The sequence below is a fragment of the Myotis daubentonii genome, chromosome 1, assembly GCF_963259705.1.
Source record: "Myotis daubentonii chromosome 1, mMyoDau2.1, whole genome shotgun sequence".
In the NCBI taxonomy this organism is placed as follows: domain Eukaryota; kingdom Metazoa; phylum Chordata; class Mammalia; order Chiroptera; family Vespertilionidae; genus Myotis; species Myotis daubentonii.
Window position 1 is genome coordinate 217,950,538 of NC_081840.1, and position 18,316 is coordinate 217,968,853.

The 18,316-nt window shown below is 38.1% G+C and overlaps 1 protein-coding gene across 3 annotated transcripts in view; it reads right to left on the minus strand.

The window, feature by feature from the left end:
- Nucleotides 1-18,316, minus strand: part of STIM2 (stromal interaction molecule 2) — a 153,243-nt gene that overhangs the window by 59,674 nt on the left and 75,253 nt on the right. For all 3 annotated transcript variants that reach the window (XM_059673830.1, XM_059673837.1, XM_059673847.1), the window contains exon 3: nucleotides 39-153. In XM_059673830.1, coding sequence (XP_059529813.1) covers nucleotides 39-153 — 115 coding nt within the window. The remainder of the gene's footprint in view (nucleotides 1-38; nucleotides 154-18,316) is intronic.

Consider the following 18,316-nt stretch of genomic DNA (forward strand, 5'->3'; position numbering starts at 1 on the left):
AGCAGGTAAGGAATCTAGATCACTAAAAAAAGTCTTACCTTCTGATGTTTTCCATCGTTTCCATAAATCCTCAACAGTTATATGTTTATCTTCTCTGTGCAGATGGCTGTGTTTTTTAGTAGCATCTTTATATTTCATATCTTCTCTGATAAACTATAAAAGAGAAAACACTAAGTTAAATATACTTAAATTCACCATTTTAGTCTCTATAATGGAGAAAAAAAAGTTTGAAATCCAGTGGGTAGTGATTATCAGATAATAACTGATATACATTTTTTGGTATTTTATATTCACATTATTCATACATGTTTATGTAATTTACTTAATGAAATGCCTTCTATTACTAATCATGACAACAGCAGCAGCAGTAAAAGTACTTATTTCAGGTTCATTATTTGCCGGGAACTATTCTACATTATTTAATAAATATGTCTACATACCTATCATAAAACATACACACACACAGTTATTTAACTTCATGACAGATCTATTATGTGTGCCCAATTTATAGATGAGAAAACCAAGGCTCAAAGAGGTTATTTTGTCCAAGGTTGAAAAAAATAATAAAAAGCAAAGATGAGATTCCAACCCAAACAATTTGGTTGTGTTCAACACCATAATATCCTGCCTCAATATTATACATTTTTACCAACTACTTAGTGTTTCAAGAGATATTAAATACTAATCTCAATCACTGCACCAAATTTCTATATTCTCTTACCTTTTAACACATTGTATGCGGGAAACCTATTTATACGTTTTACGTATTTATACGTTCTACCAGTGTAGTAGAGCACGGGACACGTATTAATACATTTTTTATAGACTAGTGGTAGAATGCGGGTAATGTATAAATATGTAAACTAAAGTTATCGCAATTTTACGGAACGTTGCCATTTGCGCAAAAAATTAGCAAAAATGGCCCACGCCACCTGTTAGCGCGCTTTAATTATGTTCAATTTGTAACAATGAAAATACATCCTGCATATCAGATATTTACATTACGATTCATAACAGTAGCAAAATTACAGTTATGAAGTAGCAACAAAAATAATTTTATGGTTGGGGGTCACCACAACATGAGGAACTGTATTAAAGGGTCGCAGCATTAGGAAGGTTGAGAACCACTAGTATAGACAGAAATGGAAAATAGCCATTTAGAACCTTTATAGGAATCTGACAATGTTTTCAAAGCATCTGACCTAAGCATGTGATAAATGTACTTACTATGCATGCCTTATGCATAATGAATTAAAAATGAAAAATCTGGTCCTTCACCATAGGTAATTGGAAAGTACTAACCTAAAAGGTCTATTCTAGTCCTTATATATTCTGTTGTTTAAAATAATTCCTTACTCTGTTTCTAAATGCCACTTTAAATGCTATTTTTAAACAGTCCTGCCTCATTACCGCAATTCCTTTTGTCTATTTCTATTCTTATTTTCTATTTCTCTTTTCCCACCCATCCCTCCTCCTCTTCCTAACTGATATCTGCAGAATCTAGTTCATATACCTAAAGAAGTCACTTCCACTGAGATACTCAGACACTGCCCCTATCTTTAACAGAGTCTGAAAGAAATTCTGGATTTAACAAAGTTAGAGAGAAATTCTAGAGAGAAATTCTAGATTGAAAACCATAACTGACAGAACAGGGTAGGAAGCCTGCTTTGGAAATGGCCCAGTCTGTTGAAATAAATGGCAGCTGTTTTATTTAAAACAACAACAACGTCTTGGGAAATTCTTCTCACCACATGAACACAAAGAAGCCAGAAGGAGAGTTTGTGGCTTTAGGATCAATATATTTCAGAAAAATAAAGCTAATTTCCATATACAGACTAGATGCAGCATTCTAGTAACTTGAACTCTAAGGAAGCCCAGAATAAGTATATAGCTATCAGCCAAAATATACACTTAATAAAAGAATGCAAAAAAAATTTTTTAAGCTTATGATAGCATCTAAAGCTCATTAGGTGTAAAAGAACTACCTAGCTCCTAAGGAAGTTGGGTGAAAACCAAAAAACACACTGAATTATATTTTCTGGAATTACCATTTAAAAATGAATATACAGAGTGGTGAAAAAACAGGTTTACAGTTGTTCATATGGAAAATAATACAATAATTAATAAATAATGATAAAGGAATAAAATCCTGAGTTTTATGTACTCACAACTGTAAATCTACTTTTGTCTGCTCCGAATACTTGTTTAAAGCCCAAGATAATGCAATTCACAACAAACCATATAAAAGTATATCTCTTAAATGTATCTTCAACATTTTTATCATAAAATATGATTTGAAAATAGTAAAATTAAAATTACTTTACATTGAAACTAAGTTGGAAAATGTTTACCTGAACCTAATACACTAGAAATCATCTGCTTCCATTAAACCTTCTTCCCAAAATCCTACAGAAGAGTAGACCATTCTAAGCAGACTTTTCAAAAACTCCCTAGAAAACAGCAAATTTTAGAAATGAGACAGGCTACTAGAAAAATTTTAAGAACAGCATCAATAACTGAAAATGCATGACAAATTACAAGTACTTCTTATTCACTGAAATAGTGAATTATGAAATAGGAAAACAGACCCTTAAATTCTATGAAGCAAATCTTCAAATAATGTACAACAAATAATGTAGATTCTTGGGAAGCATATCCAATTATGCAAACCTACTATAGGAAAACCTGAATTGACAATAGAAATAAAAGAGTGCTCAATAAATAATGACTATTGAATATTCTTTTCAAAAACATTCACACAGATAATTCTTTGAAATAAATTATTCTAGTGCCATTATAGAAATTACATACTCAAATCCAGGAAGGTAGTTTTTAAAAAATTAACCAATTTCTTGTACCTATTATTTTGTATTTTATATTTGTATTTGTGCTGTTATTTTTTGTTACATTTATTTTTGTTGTTTATAATTTATTTTATGTTATCTTACTTGTATTTTGTATTTGTGCTATTATTTTTATGACACTGCTTTAATATTATCTGATACATGTTAGTAAAGTAAGTCCTTACTTAACATCATCAATAGGTTCTGTGACTTTAAACAAAATGATGTATAATGAAACCAATTTTACCACAGGCTAATTGGTATAGACAAGAGTTAGGTTCCTATGGCATCTCATCAACATTTTGACAAACTGAGGTTGAATGAAATGACATGACTCAAGGACCTGCTGTATAGGCATATTTTGGGGCTGTTTCCCTGAGAACCTACCAACATTAGTGTAAATCCCTGAAAGTATCCAGTCACCCCTTCCTCGCTTGATCACCCACTGCCACAGCTATCTGATCAAAGGACAGACACTTGACCCAAAAGAAGACAATCCAGAGCCTAAGCAGGATAGCAGGATTCTCTCTCACAGGACACTATAATTCAAACCATGAAAGGGTCAGTTGGCCATGGCTCTGGGTTTTTAAGGTGATAAAGACTCTGGTATTGAAGGTAGCATTTTATGGACAATCAAGATGGGCCAAGTGATAAGGACAACAGAGGAAGCCAATATGCAGAAAGAGAAAGTAATAAAAGAGGACAAAGATGAGGAAAGAAAGCAAAAGAAATAGCACCAGAACTGCCTTGATTCTTGATGACCTTCCAGTTTCAGTCCCTCAGGATGCCTGGGCTACACAATTCTTGTCCTGATTTCCACGACATGACAATGATAAATCTGTTTCCCCTTTTATTTTTAAATACACAATTTTAACACCTCAATACCTAGGAGAGGTGATTTATTATCCCAGTTAGGCACTCAAACTCTGCAGTCTGACAGACAATTCAAAATCTAACCATTACTGAAATCCTCTTTAGCCTCATACTTCTCCTTTGTACAATGAGAAAAATAAAACTGTCTATTTCATATGGTTATGAAGATTAACTAAAAAATGTATAATGCATAGAGGTGTTAGACAATAAAATTACATTAAATAAAACTATTTTGGTTGGTTTTTATATATTGATCTTGTTATTGCTATTGAAGTTTAAAGCCTAAATCAATGAGTTTCACCCTGACTATATTGGTAGGCTTAATGAACATTTGGGAAACATCAGACATTTATAAAGATAAGATTACTCAATATTCTTAAAGTACCATTTCAGAGATTCTAAAACAAAATACATAATACATAAATAGAAAACATACAGCTTTTTCACTGACAATGTAAGCAGAGACTCCCAAAGGACACCTGTCATCAAAACAACAGTGTCCAAGGTCCAATATGTGAGTCAGTTAAGGCAGATGGATTCCTTGAAAAATTTGCAGGGTCTTCCTGTCTTGAGAACAATATTAAATTGCTCAGCATAATGTCTCAGAGGAAATGATGCATAATAAGAAGGATACTACTCTTGTCTCACTTTGAAAGATGAAAAAGCTAAGGCTAAAGGAGAGTTTGCAATGTATTGTATTTTATATAGCTATCTAATAGACCTAATACTGGAAGTAAATTCTAAAGAATTCCAAAGTTCAAGTTCTTCACCACCATCCTAACCTGGATATTCTGTAAAAACGCAGATTTCAAAACTCTTAAAGGTGATAGCATGCTAATAAAGCATGAATTGCCCATGTTTCTCTTTTCAATCCAAAATGGTTCTATCAAACAGGTTGAGAGTACAGACTCAGTCTCCAAACTACATTTACATCCCAAATCCACCATTTATAGTTATGACCTTAATGAGTTACTTTACTCTCTGCGTCAGTTTTCTAGTCAGCAAAATGGTAATAAAAGTCGTAAGTCAAAGAGGTGTAACACGGATTAAGTTATTTATTTCACATGAAGTGTAAAAAAGAGTATTTGGTACATAGTAAACACTCAACAATGTCACCTATTTCATGTAAATCACTTATTCTTTTAAAGTAATGAGTAAAACTTCTGCCTTTGCCGGGAGCCGGTCCATCCTTGCTGTTTCAAGGGACCTGGCATATATGGCATACTGTTCTTAATATGTTTGCTCACCTTCTTGGCACTATGTGTTTTAACCAAGGTCTCCTCTCTGAGAAAAGTTGTTTCCCCAGGTAGGGATTTTCCCCTGAAGTTAGGGAGGGAATAAAACCCCTCAACTAAGTGCCAGGCCGGTAATTAATCACTTTAACTACGAACAATCATGCTTAAGCTACATAATCTTTACTCCCTGGAATGGAGATAAGAAACGCCCTAACCTTTGTAATAGAGATTGATAGGACTGAATAAACTGGTATAAATACAGATTTAACAAGACAGCAAGAGAACAGAATTTAGAACACAGAACTTAGGAGACAGGGCTTGGAAGACAGGACCAAGAGAGACAGAGCCTAGGCACAGAACCTACACAGAACGTTCTCTAGAGACAGAAGAACTTCGCTGGAGAGAACATGGCAAAAGATCCTGGACTGAACCTGACTACATAAATTGGCAAGAGAACCTGACTAGAGCCTGGTGACCGAACCTGGCTGGAGATCTCAGACAGAACCTGGCTGGAGAACCTAGCGAGGGAACATGGCTACAGAACCTGGCTGGAGATCCTAAGCAGAACCTCTCTGGAGATCCAGACCAGAACTTGGCTGGAGATCCTGGCTGGAGATCCTGGCTAGGCTGCTGATCAACTGAACACTGTCTCCGTGTCCTTCCTTCTTCGCCGACTCCATCCACACCTTTGGGGACCCCTGGACCTGCTGGGGTTGGACCCCGGCATGCCTTGACTTGTATACTCTATATCATTTCTTGAAATGACTGAACATTATTTTAACATATTCTCTTATGTTAACTTCTCTCTTAACTTCTAATGCAAGAAGGGTTTGATAATTCCCAAGAAAAACACAGAACTAAACCTGGCATTCCTAGAGTCTTATTGAAATTAAAATTCTGTTATGTGTTTATTAACCATTTGTATTTATTTAATGAAATATCTATTATATAGTTAATTTACATGTGGGAACATTTGTTGTTTTCCCTCTGATAAAGCAAAGAGAGAGAGAAAAAGAGAGAACAACATCTTTCTAATCTCCTTCCTCACTTTTCATGTCAACATGGGAGGATATACAATGCTTGGAGCTACTGCCGCCCTTTCCAACCATAATTAGAAAATCAACAAAATGAAAGAAAAGCTAACACAGAGCCCTACACATTACTGAGTCTCTGAATTACTAGTAACCTTGAAAGCATTGAGTCCCAGACTTATGAATATAATTTCAAATATTAAGCTGCTATTATTTAAGCTATTTTTAATTCAGGTATTCTATTACTTGCAACAACAAAAAAATCATCGTAAATATACAGCAGTATATTTCCACAAGGGACACATTCCAAGACCCATAGTGGATGCCTGGAACCACAGACAGTACTGAACCCTGAATGTACCGTTTTTTCCTATACATACCTATCTGTGATAAAGTTTAATCTATAAATTAGGCATAGTAAAAAGTTAACAACAGCAAATAATAAAACTATTTTAATATACTGCAATAAAAGTTATGTAAATGTGGTCTCTCACTCTCTCTCTCTCTCTCTCTCTCTCTCTCTCTCTCTCTCTCTGATAACTAATCTAATAACCAAAATGACTACTAAGTGGGAAGGTAACCTACACAGCAGGTATGTTAGAGAGCAGGATGATTCATGTCCTGGGATGGAGTGGGACAGCGAGAGATTTCATCTAACGGTGCACAATTTAAAACTTATAAATCATTTGTCAAATTCTCCATTTAATATTTTTGGGCTGTGGTTGCCTGTGAGTAACTAAAATCATGGAAAGAGACATTGCAGGTGAGGGACTACTTTACTGTTCTCAAATATCAAAACTCTTATAGCTTGCTGGTCCCCATCAATTAGGTCTAGTACCTAGAGTTCTAGACTCAATTAATGGCTGGTAATGAACAAAGATGGCTTTTGACAAAGAAAAACAAAAGCAAGAGACAAATAGGGAATCCTATCTAATAAAAGAGAAAAATGGTAATTGGCGTACGACGATACCCTTTTCATTGGCTAATCAGGGCTATATGCAAATTAACTGCCAACTAAGATTGCCAGTTAACTGCCAACAAGATGGCGGTTAATTTGCATACGTAGGCACAATGCAGGGAGGTGAAAGGGAAAGCAGGAAGAAGCGCCCTGCCACTGACAGTGATCAGAAACCCAGGGGGGAGCTAAGAGCTGGGAGGCAGGGCAAAGGCGGCCCTGGAGCCGCCTTTGCCCTGCCCCCCAGCCATGATCAGAGAATCAGGAGCCTTTTCCACCCTGGCCAGTGATAGCAGGAAGTAGGGGTGGAGCCAGCAATGGGAGCTGGGCACGGTCGAAGCTGGCAGTCCCGGGAGCTAGGGTCCCTTGCCTGGGCCTAAAGCGGAGCCCACGATCGCGGGGCCGCTGCAGCTGTGGGTCCCCGCTGCCTGAGCCGGACGCCTAGGCCAGAGGCGTTAGGCCTGGGCAGGGGCGGAGCCTGCAACCACGGGGAGCTGGGGGTCCCCTGCCCAGGCCTGACACCTCTGCTGGAGGCCTCAGGCCTGGTCAAGGGGCCGATCCGGTGATTGGTGATCGGAGGGTGATGAGGGTCAACTCCTCTGGCCGAGGCATCAGGCCTGGGTGGGGGGCGGAGCCGGGGATTGGGGGGATACGATGGTCCCCTTGCCCAGGCCTGAAGCCTGGGTCAGAGGCGTCAGGCTTGGGCGGGGGGTGGAGCAAGCGATCAGAGGGAGATGGGGGTCCCCTGCCCAGGCATGATTCCTGGGCCAGAGGCCTCAGGCCTGGGCGGGGGTCAGAGCCAGTGATCGGGGGAAGGTTGGGGTCTCCTGTCCAATCCTGACACCTCTGGCGGAGGCGTCAGGCCTGGGCAAGGGGCCGATCAGGCGATCGGAGGGTGATGGGGGTCTACGCCTCTGGCTAAGGCATCAGTCCTGGGCAAGGGGCAGAGCCAGCAATCGGAGGGGTCTGGGGGTCCCCTGGCATCAGGCCTGGGCTGGGGGCAGGACCAGTGATGGGGGGAATGAGGGTCCCCTGCCCAGGGCTGACACCTCTGTCAGAGGCATCAGGCCTGGGCAATGGGCCGATCCTGCGATTGGAGGGTGATGGGGGTCAACGCCTGAGGGCTTCCAGTATGTGAGAGGGGGCAGGCTGGGCTGAGGGACACTCCCCACACACACACACACACACCCAGTGCACGAATTTCGTGCACCGGGCCCCTAGTTATAAATATAAGGAATCACAAAAGCTAATCAATAAATTGACTTGATAAGCCAGACTATCCAACATCTTATGATTATGTCCATATATCCTTTTTTCTTCTTTGTGGGAACTCAAGGAAGGGCAAATTTTCACATTGAAATTAAAGGAAAAAGAAGAGCGCACGTAAGTACACACACACACACACACACACACACACACACACACACACACGCCTGGCAATTGCAGCAGCAAATAGTAAGAGATCTTTCTAAGGAGAGAAGAAAAAGATCTGGAGATAAAAGTCAGAGCTATAAATTGAGCAGTTCTTTCCATTTGACATGCTTTCAGCCTTGCGTATCTTAAATTTAATATTTTTGGACCGTGGTTACCTATGGGTAACTGAAACGAATGAGTAATTAGACTACATTAAGGAAACTGACAGGTTCTTATCAGAGGGTCTAATAAGTATTCACCTGTATTTTCTGTGTAGCTTCAATTTTATTATTAAATTTTTTAATCAATCTGGTTAACGTTTTACATAAGGTAAAAGGTTAGAATCTAATTTTATTTTTCTCTAAATTTTAATTATCCAATCATTGCTTACTGAAATAACTTTAATATCCCAATGATCTGCAATGCTACCTATATATATTTTAAACATAGTCAGATATCAGTATCCTTGCATGGTTTACCTAATCATACACATACATAGTTCTATTCCTGGTATAGTCATTCTATTGAATACACTTACTTGTTTCACCTTAATACTAATAGAAGAAAATCAATGATGATTTTTGTATGTGCAATTTCTAATAATGACATCATATACAAATGCAATAATTTTATATATGGCTCTGGCACAAATCTAACTGACATCACTGCACCTTAGTAAATTTGCTATGAATCCCAATACTAAGAGTACTAAAATAGCACATGATTTTTAAGATTTTATTTTTTAGGACAGTTTTAGATTCACAGCAAAGTTTAGCAGAAAAGTAGAGTTCCCAAATATCCCTTGCCCCAAAGTACATGCATTTTTTATTTAAATACTCTCTATGCACTATTATATTTAAAGATCTATGATGAGCCTTATGTGTAGATCAGTACACATATGCATACATATGCATAGAGTTAACAAAAGTTTGAGGAAATATTATTTGGGTAATCAATAAAAAAAGAGATATTCAGTGATTGTTAACGTAAAAAGAGTATTTTTGTTACTTTCATTAAGAAACTATTTTCACTAGTTACTGGTAAAGATTATATTACACAGAAGTAAAAATAAACTTTTAGAATACTATGTTAGCTCTTCCATATCTTTCACTCTTAAGAGTATTTACTAACAAAATATATTTTAACAGACATTTTAATTTTCATTAAGATGAAACACCATGAAAGCACAATGCAATCAATTCTTCACATAAATATTTACTTCCTATTATGAACCAGGCCTCCCCTGTTCTAAGTAGTGAGAATATAGCAAAATAAAGCAAACAAAACCCCTACCCTCAAATAATATACTTTCTTGCACAAGGAATCCATCCTATCTAATAAAAGAGAAAAATGGTAATTGGCGTACGACGATACCCTTTTCATTGGCTAATTAGGGCTATATGCAAATTAACCGCCAACTATGATTGGCAGTTAACTGCCAACTAAGATTGGCAGTTAACTGCCAACAAGATGGCGGTTAATTTGCATATGTAGGCACAATGCGGGGAGGTGAAAGGGAAAGCAGGAAGAAGCGCCCTGCCACTGACAGTGATCAGAAACCCAGGGGGGAGCTAAGAGCTGGGGGGCAGGGCAAAGGCGGCCCTGGGGCCGCCTTTGCCCTGCCCCCCAGCCATGATCAGAGAATCAGGCGCCTTTGCCGCCCTGGCCAGTGATAGCAGGAAGCAGGGGTGGAGCCAGCGATGGGAGCTGGGCACGGTCGAAGCTGGCAGTCCCAGGAGCTAGGGGTCCCTTGCCTGGGCCTAAAGCGTAGCCCACGATCGCGGGGCCACTGCAGCTGCGGGTCCCCGCTGCCCGGGCCAGACGCCTAGGCCAGAGGCCTCAGGCCTGGTCAAGGGGCCGATCCGGTGATTGGTGATCGGAGGGTGATGAGGGTCAACTCCTCTGGCCGAGGCATCAGGCCTGGGTGGGGGGCGGAGCCGGGGATTGGGGGGATATGATGGTCCCCTTGCCCAGGCCTGAAGCCTGGGTCAGAGGTGTCAGGCTTGGGTGGGGGGTGGAGCACGCGATCAGAGGGAGATGGGGGTCCCCTGCCCAGGCATGATTCCTGGGCCAGAGGCCTCAGGCCTGGGCGGGGGTCAGAGCCAGTGATCGGGGGGAGATGGGGGTCCCCTGTCCAAGCCTGACATCTCTGGCGGAGGCGTCAGGCCTGGGCAAGGGGCTGATCAGGCGATCGGAGGGTGATGGGGGTCAACGCCTGAGGGCTCCCAGTATGTGAGAGGGGGCAGGCTGGGCTGAGGGACACTCCCCCACACACACCCAGTGCACGAATTTCGTGCACCGGGCCCCTAGTAAATTAATAAAATAAGTAAAATTAAAAATATATTGTTACTGCCATGGCTGGTGTTTCTCCATGGTTAGAGCATCATCCCCTGCACCAAAGGGTTGTGGGTTTGATTGCCAGTCAGGGTACATACTCAGGTTTTGAGTTCAATTTCTAGTAGGGGCACCTATGGGAGGCAGCTGATCAATGTGTGTGTCTCTCTCTCTCCTTCTCCTTTCCCTTCCCCTCCCCCTTCCTCTCTCCCTCTCCCTTTTTCTCTCTAGAATCAATGAAAAAACATACCCTCAGGTGAGGATTCTTTTAAAAAGTATATTGTTACTTGAAATAAGCAATGTTGATTTTTTTTTTAAGAAGAGAATAAAATATGTAAGTATTTTCTTTAAAAAATTAAAGGACAGATAACCCATAAAATTAGGGGAGGGAAGGTTAGCTTTAAAGGGATAGAGGAAATAAGATATATGGGACAGAAACAAAAGGTATACTTTTTGCATATACCTTTGTTTCATAGCCAGAATTGTGGAACCATATAAATATTTTTATAAATATAACACAAAATAAATTTTAATGTAATCACTAAAAGTTACAAGTTAAACAAATGAACCTAACTGTATTATCTAGTTAGAAATGTAATCATGCAGTTAGGAACTATCTCTACTGACTTTAACTCTAGGAACAACAATAAAAGAGAACTTATTTTTAAAAAAAGGGTTCAACTGTTTTCATTAACCACATGAATGAAGTTAATGGTAGTAATGTGTATCCTGAGACTGTTGTGTGTACACTGTGGGATAAATCTAATGAGTAATTACGCTGGCCTTGTTAAGCAACAAGAGTTCCCATGTGATTGCAGGAAGACACAGGGGTAAAATCAATGAAGTTAAATAAAAACCCTGCAGTACTACATTTATATCATAAGTATCAGGCTGAATTCATAGTATATATCATCATCTTTAAAAAAACATAAAAAAATATTCCCTAGCTCTATCCACAGAAAAGACAAAGAAACAATGACTAACAGCACTACTAGTGCCTTGGCTATGGTCTGTCAGGTATTTTTTTCCTCCAATAAAATAAATCAAGGCTTCTTAGGGAAATGGTTGAAGAAAGAGGAATTCTGGAGCCAAAAATGTATAAGCTGAGCCTGGAACATCTTATCACAGTAGAAAGCCAGAGACTATCAAAGACTACTAAGGCTGGTCAAAAGGATCCAGGTGCAAGCTAAAATAAGTTTCTGCTAGCCAAATATAAGAAAATTTAAACAACAATAAAATAAATCATAATATTTAAATGAAATCCATTTAAATCCATGAGTTCATAATATTATACACATACCCATATACTCACAACCCCCACCCACATACACACACATTCTTCTCTTTCCTTTGGAGGATCCTTGGGAACCACCTAATTACTATTAGTAGAATTTTTTGAGAGAGAGAGAGAGGGGGGGGGGAGGGGGAAGAGGAGGGTGCAACATTGATTAGTTGTCTCCCATTACACATCCCGACTAGGAACTGAACTGGTGACCTAGGTGTGTGCCCTGACCAGGAATCAAACCTACAATCTTTTGGTGTAAGGGATGGTGCTCCAACCAACTGAGCCACTTGGCCAGGGCCTACCTAATTATTTCTGAAAAGCTATAAATAAAGGGAAAGAATCATCTTTTTATCCTGTCCTTCCTGTATAAATAGAAAACCAAATAATTGCTATATTAAAATTTCTCTTTAAAGAAGTATTCCAAGTAATAAGAAAAAAGAACAGAATTAAAATATTGGCTTTTGCAACTTCTAACAGATTAATGAATCTTGGCAATAATCAACAATGGTGGATAAAATCACAAAACATCAAAGATAATGTCAATTTTTTGGCCCACTTTAAGGAGTGTTATGCAGATGTTTAAACAGTAACCCCACTGTCAGAAATGAAGATAACAGAGAAAAATAAATTGGGTCAAGCAGAAAATCAGGACAGATTACCATTAGGTATCCAAATGGAGATATTGATGCAATTGGATATATGAACCCAGAGCTTAAGATTTCAATAAATGGAGGATATTTAAAAAAATTGAAATTAGATAAGATCACGAAGGGGATAAGTAGGCAAATAGGTGTAAAAACTAAATTCAGGAGCACTCCAATATTAGGAGGTCAGGGAGATGAAGAACAAATCAGCAAAGAAACTGAAAAGAAGTAACCAATATAGTAGAAGAAAAATGTGGTTTCCTAGAAGCCAAGTGAAAAAAAGAGTATGGTAAAAAAGGAAAGCATGTTAAACTATATCAAGAGACTGGTAAGTGATATGAAGACTGACAACTGACCACTGTATTGCAAAATGGACATCTCTGCTGAGCATAGTAAGAACAGTTTTGGTGGAGTAACAGAGGCAAAAGCTTAAGTGAGTTCAAGAAAGAATGAGATGAAAGAAAGAGTACACAAGTCATTTTAAGGATCTTGTTGCAAAGAAAGGATAAAGGAACTGGGAAATAACCAAAGGGAGATGCAGAATCAGAGTAGTTTTTATTTGCTGTGTTTATAAGGTGGAAAATAATGGCAATTTTACGTCAGATGGGAAAGATCCAGTAGAAATCAAAAATATGGTTGCTAAAGAGAAGAAAAAATGCTACTTCACTGTCCTAAAGTGGTAAGAGGAGATGAGAATGAGTACACAGTGGAAGAATTCACTTCTGCAAGGAGCACAGTGAACCCACACCAACAGGAGAGAATACAGAGTTTATGGACACAAATGCAGTGAGTCCCCAGTGGTTATATGACCTCCATCAACAAGAAAGGCACATTCTTGGGCCTCTTCCTAGGTTACTGAATAAGAAACTCTAGGTGGGCCAACTCATCTGTGTTTTGAAAAATCTTCCAGGTGATTATGATGCACACTAAAGATTGAGACCACTGGACTATGACAATACAATATAAGTTTTGAGGAGGGAAAGAGAATAACAAAACACTATGTTTTGAAATGTTTTAGTTAAGTAATAATGGTCAAAATGGATTTTAAAGGAAGAAAAGACGAGCAATTGGGAAGACCACTTAGAAATCAAATCAAAAGAATAAAGCTCAACAACTCAGAGAGGGGGACAGGAAGCATTGAGCCTGAGTTGTAAGTAAATAATGATACCATCAATAAAAATACCAAGGTAGTTGAGAAGAGAGAGGAAACAGATTTTTAAGAAAGTTAGTGAGTGACTGGTTCAGCATGAGACTTTCTAGACAGGAAAAAAGAAAGAGATGGCAATGTAGTTTTTCAGAATTTAGGACAGAGTTGGAGATCCTAGAAAACGAAATGTGAAAATGAAATTCAGGACAAAAGTCAGAACTGAACATATACAGACATAATAATTAAAGCCATGAGCCTAAATAAAGCTTCCTAGTTGAAAGAAAGGAAAAAAAGAGGACCCCCAAAAAACAAAAAATCTTATGGCACACACTTCAGGTTTCTGGTTCTGCATGTAAGGAGCTTGGAAGTTGCCACTTCATTCCAACAGGAAAAGGTTGAATTGACTGAAAAGTAAAAAACTCATCTTGGATCCATTAGAAAGGGGAGAACACAGGGCTAATTGCTGCCTAGTGTGGGGGTAGGAAAATCTGAACTATAATTGACGAATTGCTGGAGATTCAGTGCAGACAACTGAAAGTCTGAGAGTTAAAAACTCCAGAGATACGCAGTCATACAGAGGATGTAGAGGTTTAGAACAAGTCATCCCAAGATATGCCTCTGTAGTATATGAATTATTCTGCGCTAAACACAACAGAGAGTTGTGCCAGAAGAAGAGAGAGCGCAAGGTATTGAAAACCTATTTGAAGAAATAATGACAGAAAACTTCCCCTACCTGGTGAAAGAAATAGACTTACAAGTCCAGGAAGCGCAGAGAACCCCAAACAAAAGGAATCCAAAGAGGACCACACCAAGATACATCATAATTAAAATGCCAAGAGCAAAAGACAAAGAGAGACTCTTAAGAGCAGCAAGAGAAAGAAAGTCAGTTACCTACAAGGGAATACCCATACGACTGTCAGCTGACTTCTCAACAGAAACTTTGCAGGCCAGAAGGGAGTGGCAAGAAATATTCAAAATGATGAATACCAACAATCTACAACCAAGATTACTTTATCCAGCAAAGCTATCATTCCGAATTGGTCAGATAAAGAGCTTCACAGATAAGAAAAAGCTAAAGGAGTTCATCACCACCAAACCAGTATTATATGAAATGCTGAAAGGTATCCTTTAAGAAGAGGGAGAAGAAGAAAAAGGTAAAGATACAAATTATGAATAACAAATACACACCTACAAGTGAATCTGAAAATCAAGTGAATAATCTGATGAACAGAATGAACTGGTGATTATAATAGAATCAGGGGCATAGAAAGGGAGTGGACTGACTATTCTCGTGGGGGAAAGGGGTGTGGGGGATGCAGGAAGAGACTGGACAAAAATCGTGCACCTATGGATGAGTACAGTGGGTGGGGAGTGAGGGAGGAGGGTGGGGTGGGAACTGGGTGGAGGGGAGTTATGGGGGGGAAAAAGAGGCACAAATGTAATAATCTGAACAATAAAGATTTAATTAATAAAAAAAAATATATTCCAGAGCACTCTGCTCCTCTAAACAAGGTGTTCCCTCAAGGGAAACTAATTATCCAGAGCCTAATTTGCAGGGATATTATTAGATCCTAACTGACAAGGCGAACTACTGAACTCCACTAGGCTCTATCTTCCAGTGGAAGAAGGGAAACACCTAACTCTAGTTCACTCTAGGCATCCCATCTCACCTAAATAGGAGGAAAAACAAAAACAAAACCTGGGAAACGTGGGTGAAGTTTATAGTGCAGAGACAGAGGCTCACTAAAAGACTGAGACCCAACCCCTAATCATAGGACTGGAGAACACGTCCCCTCCCACCACATCTCATCGCCATATTACTAGAGTCCTATTTGCAGCAGTTCCTTGTACCCATACATCACATCCAGCTATCAAGAAAAAAGTTACATGGCATACTAAAAATAAAGAAAGGGTCAATGCATATTATTTTTAATTAATATAAAAATATTAAGCTAAATTATTTCTAAAGACTAAAAAGACTAAAAAAGCACTTAGCTCTAAGAAACAAGAGTAAGAAAAACACCCAAGTGTCTGTCATATTACTAGAAAAACTGTACTATATAAAGAGACTTAGGGTAATAAACTAAACTGAGATAGATCCAAGCTTTACTAATAGCACAAACCTTGGCACAATGCTTACATCAACTGAATAACAACTTAGTGAAGGAGCAAGATCAATGTAAAGGTAAAGGTAAGTACAATGGAAAGCAGACTGTGATAAGACATACAGCAAAGTAAATACAAAGCCCCATTTGCCTGGGACAGTCATATATACCCGTTAGCCTGGTGTAATTAATAGCACCCTCTTTTACTTTCAATAGTATTCCAGCTTTGATGATGAATTATGCGGTCACCCTATCTATAATTACAACAATATACGGCACGGAGTTAATGCTACAGTAAAGGTACGTTTATACGTTTATATTTAATTCATTTGCAAAATGGGAAAAGATTCTGTACCCACCCCCAACTCAGAGATCTATGATAAGATGAGACAGTATTTGAAATGTGCTAAACTCTCAAAAAAAAAAAAATATTACATAAATGCAGTGCTATGCTGTGATCCTGAAAACACCCAGAAAAGGAGGGGGCAGAGAGGAGCAGGACTGGCAGTAAAGTCAGGCTAGAACTGAAGGAGTACAGATGCAGGTCCTGATTCACACTCCTACTCTTCTGCCCCCTTTCAGGCTGTAACCCTATTTAGTAGGAAACTCTTGGTAAGGTAAATTAAAAATGAATGGAACAGAAATGGGAAAAAAATTTTTAATGAAAAAAAAATGTATTTATTTAAAAAACATTTTTTATTTTTCAATTAGAGTTGGCATTCAATATTATATTAGTTTCAGGTGCATAGCATAGCATAGTAGTTTGACAATTACATTACTTACAAAATGATCCCCCCAATAAGTCTAGTGCCCATCTGGCACCATACACAGTTATTACAATATTATTGACTATATTCCCTATGATGTACTTTACATCCCTTTGACTATTTTGTAACTGTTAATTTATAATTCTTAACCCCTTCACCTTCCTCACCCACCCTCACAACCCGCTCCCATCTAACAACAATCATCAGTTTGTTTTCTGTATCTATGACTTCATTCATTTATTTTGCTTTTTAGAACCCACATATATGTGGATTCATATGGTATATCTTTCTCTATATGACTTATTTCACTTAACATAATACTCTCTAGATCCATATGTGTAAAAAAGGTAAGACTTCATTATTGTTTTTGCTAAGCAACATTCCATTGTACATATGTACTACATCTTTATCCAGTTGTCTATTGATGGACACTTTCTTGCTTCCATATCTTGACTATTGTAAATAATGCTGCAGTGAACATACAGATACATATACATCTTTTCAAATTAGTGTTCTGTTTTCCTTCAGATAAATATCCAGAAGTGGGATTGCTGGGTCATATCGTAGTTCTAATTTTACTTCTGTGAGGAACCTCTATATTGTGTTCCATAGTAATTAAAATACCAGCTGACATCTTAATTGCAGCCTTGTGCATGACTCAGAGCCAGAATACCCAGCTAAGTTGCACATATATTTCTGACCCATTGAACCCGTGAGATGATACAGGTATAATGTTGTAAGCCATTACACTTGGGAGAAATTTGTTACACAGCTATACAACTAACACACAGGTTAAATTTTTAACCTAGAAAATTTCTGTAAAAAAAAATATATATGCATTTATTCCTTTAGAAACAGTATTCCACATAATTCAAAACTTAATGATCCTATTTTTACAAGATTTTCTACTATTTCTTCTAACCTTACTTTTACCTATTTTCATAAGTGACTATTCTTGTTTCAGATACAGATACATCTGTGTTGTTAACTAAATTCTCTGAGGTGTCTAGAAAAACGATGACAGAAGTATTTTTTAGGCAGAATAGCTAATAAAAGAAAAACAAATATTAGGTACAACGATATTTATCATGTAAGTTAATCTTAAGGTTGATTATACAAAAACTCTAAAACTATGCTGAATGACATCAATAAAAGGAGAGAATGGATAAAAAGGAAAAAAAATTAAAAGAGAAGGAATATTTTAAAATATAAAAGAAAAAAGTAATAAAGTTCATGCACACTAGAAACTATAATAAATTTTCCAGTTACAAAGCAGGCAATAATAATGTGAATTCTTATTAATAACACTGCCTCCTACCGCTATGTTCAGGGCAACAAAGCCATTCATTTATCTTATTTAGAATTATTTGTTGATCAAGTACCTATACTTCCCAAAACATCTTCAATATTGACAGCACATGCCAACAGTACTGTAACCAACACCTCAGTCTAAACAGGTCACAGATTCAGCATCTATAAACATCTACTCTTTTTTTATCATGTGCCAAAAGATAATGATGTAAGGAGCAAAAGCTTTTTATATTGTTCCTGATCTGAAATACTCCTATCTGCAGGCCAATGCTCTCCCCACTGAATCAAACAAGCTAGGGTGAAATATATCTGTTTTTAAACAAAATTCACCTACTACACTGATAAAATTCTTTTTTTTTTAATTAAATCTTTA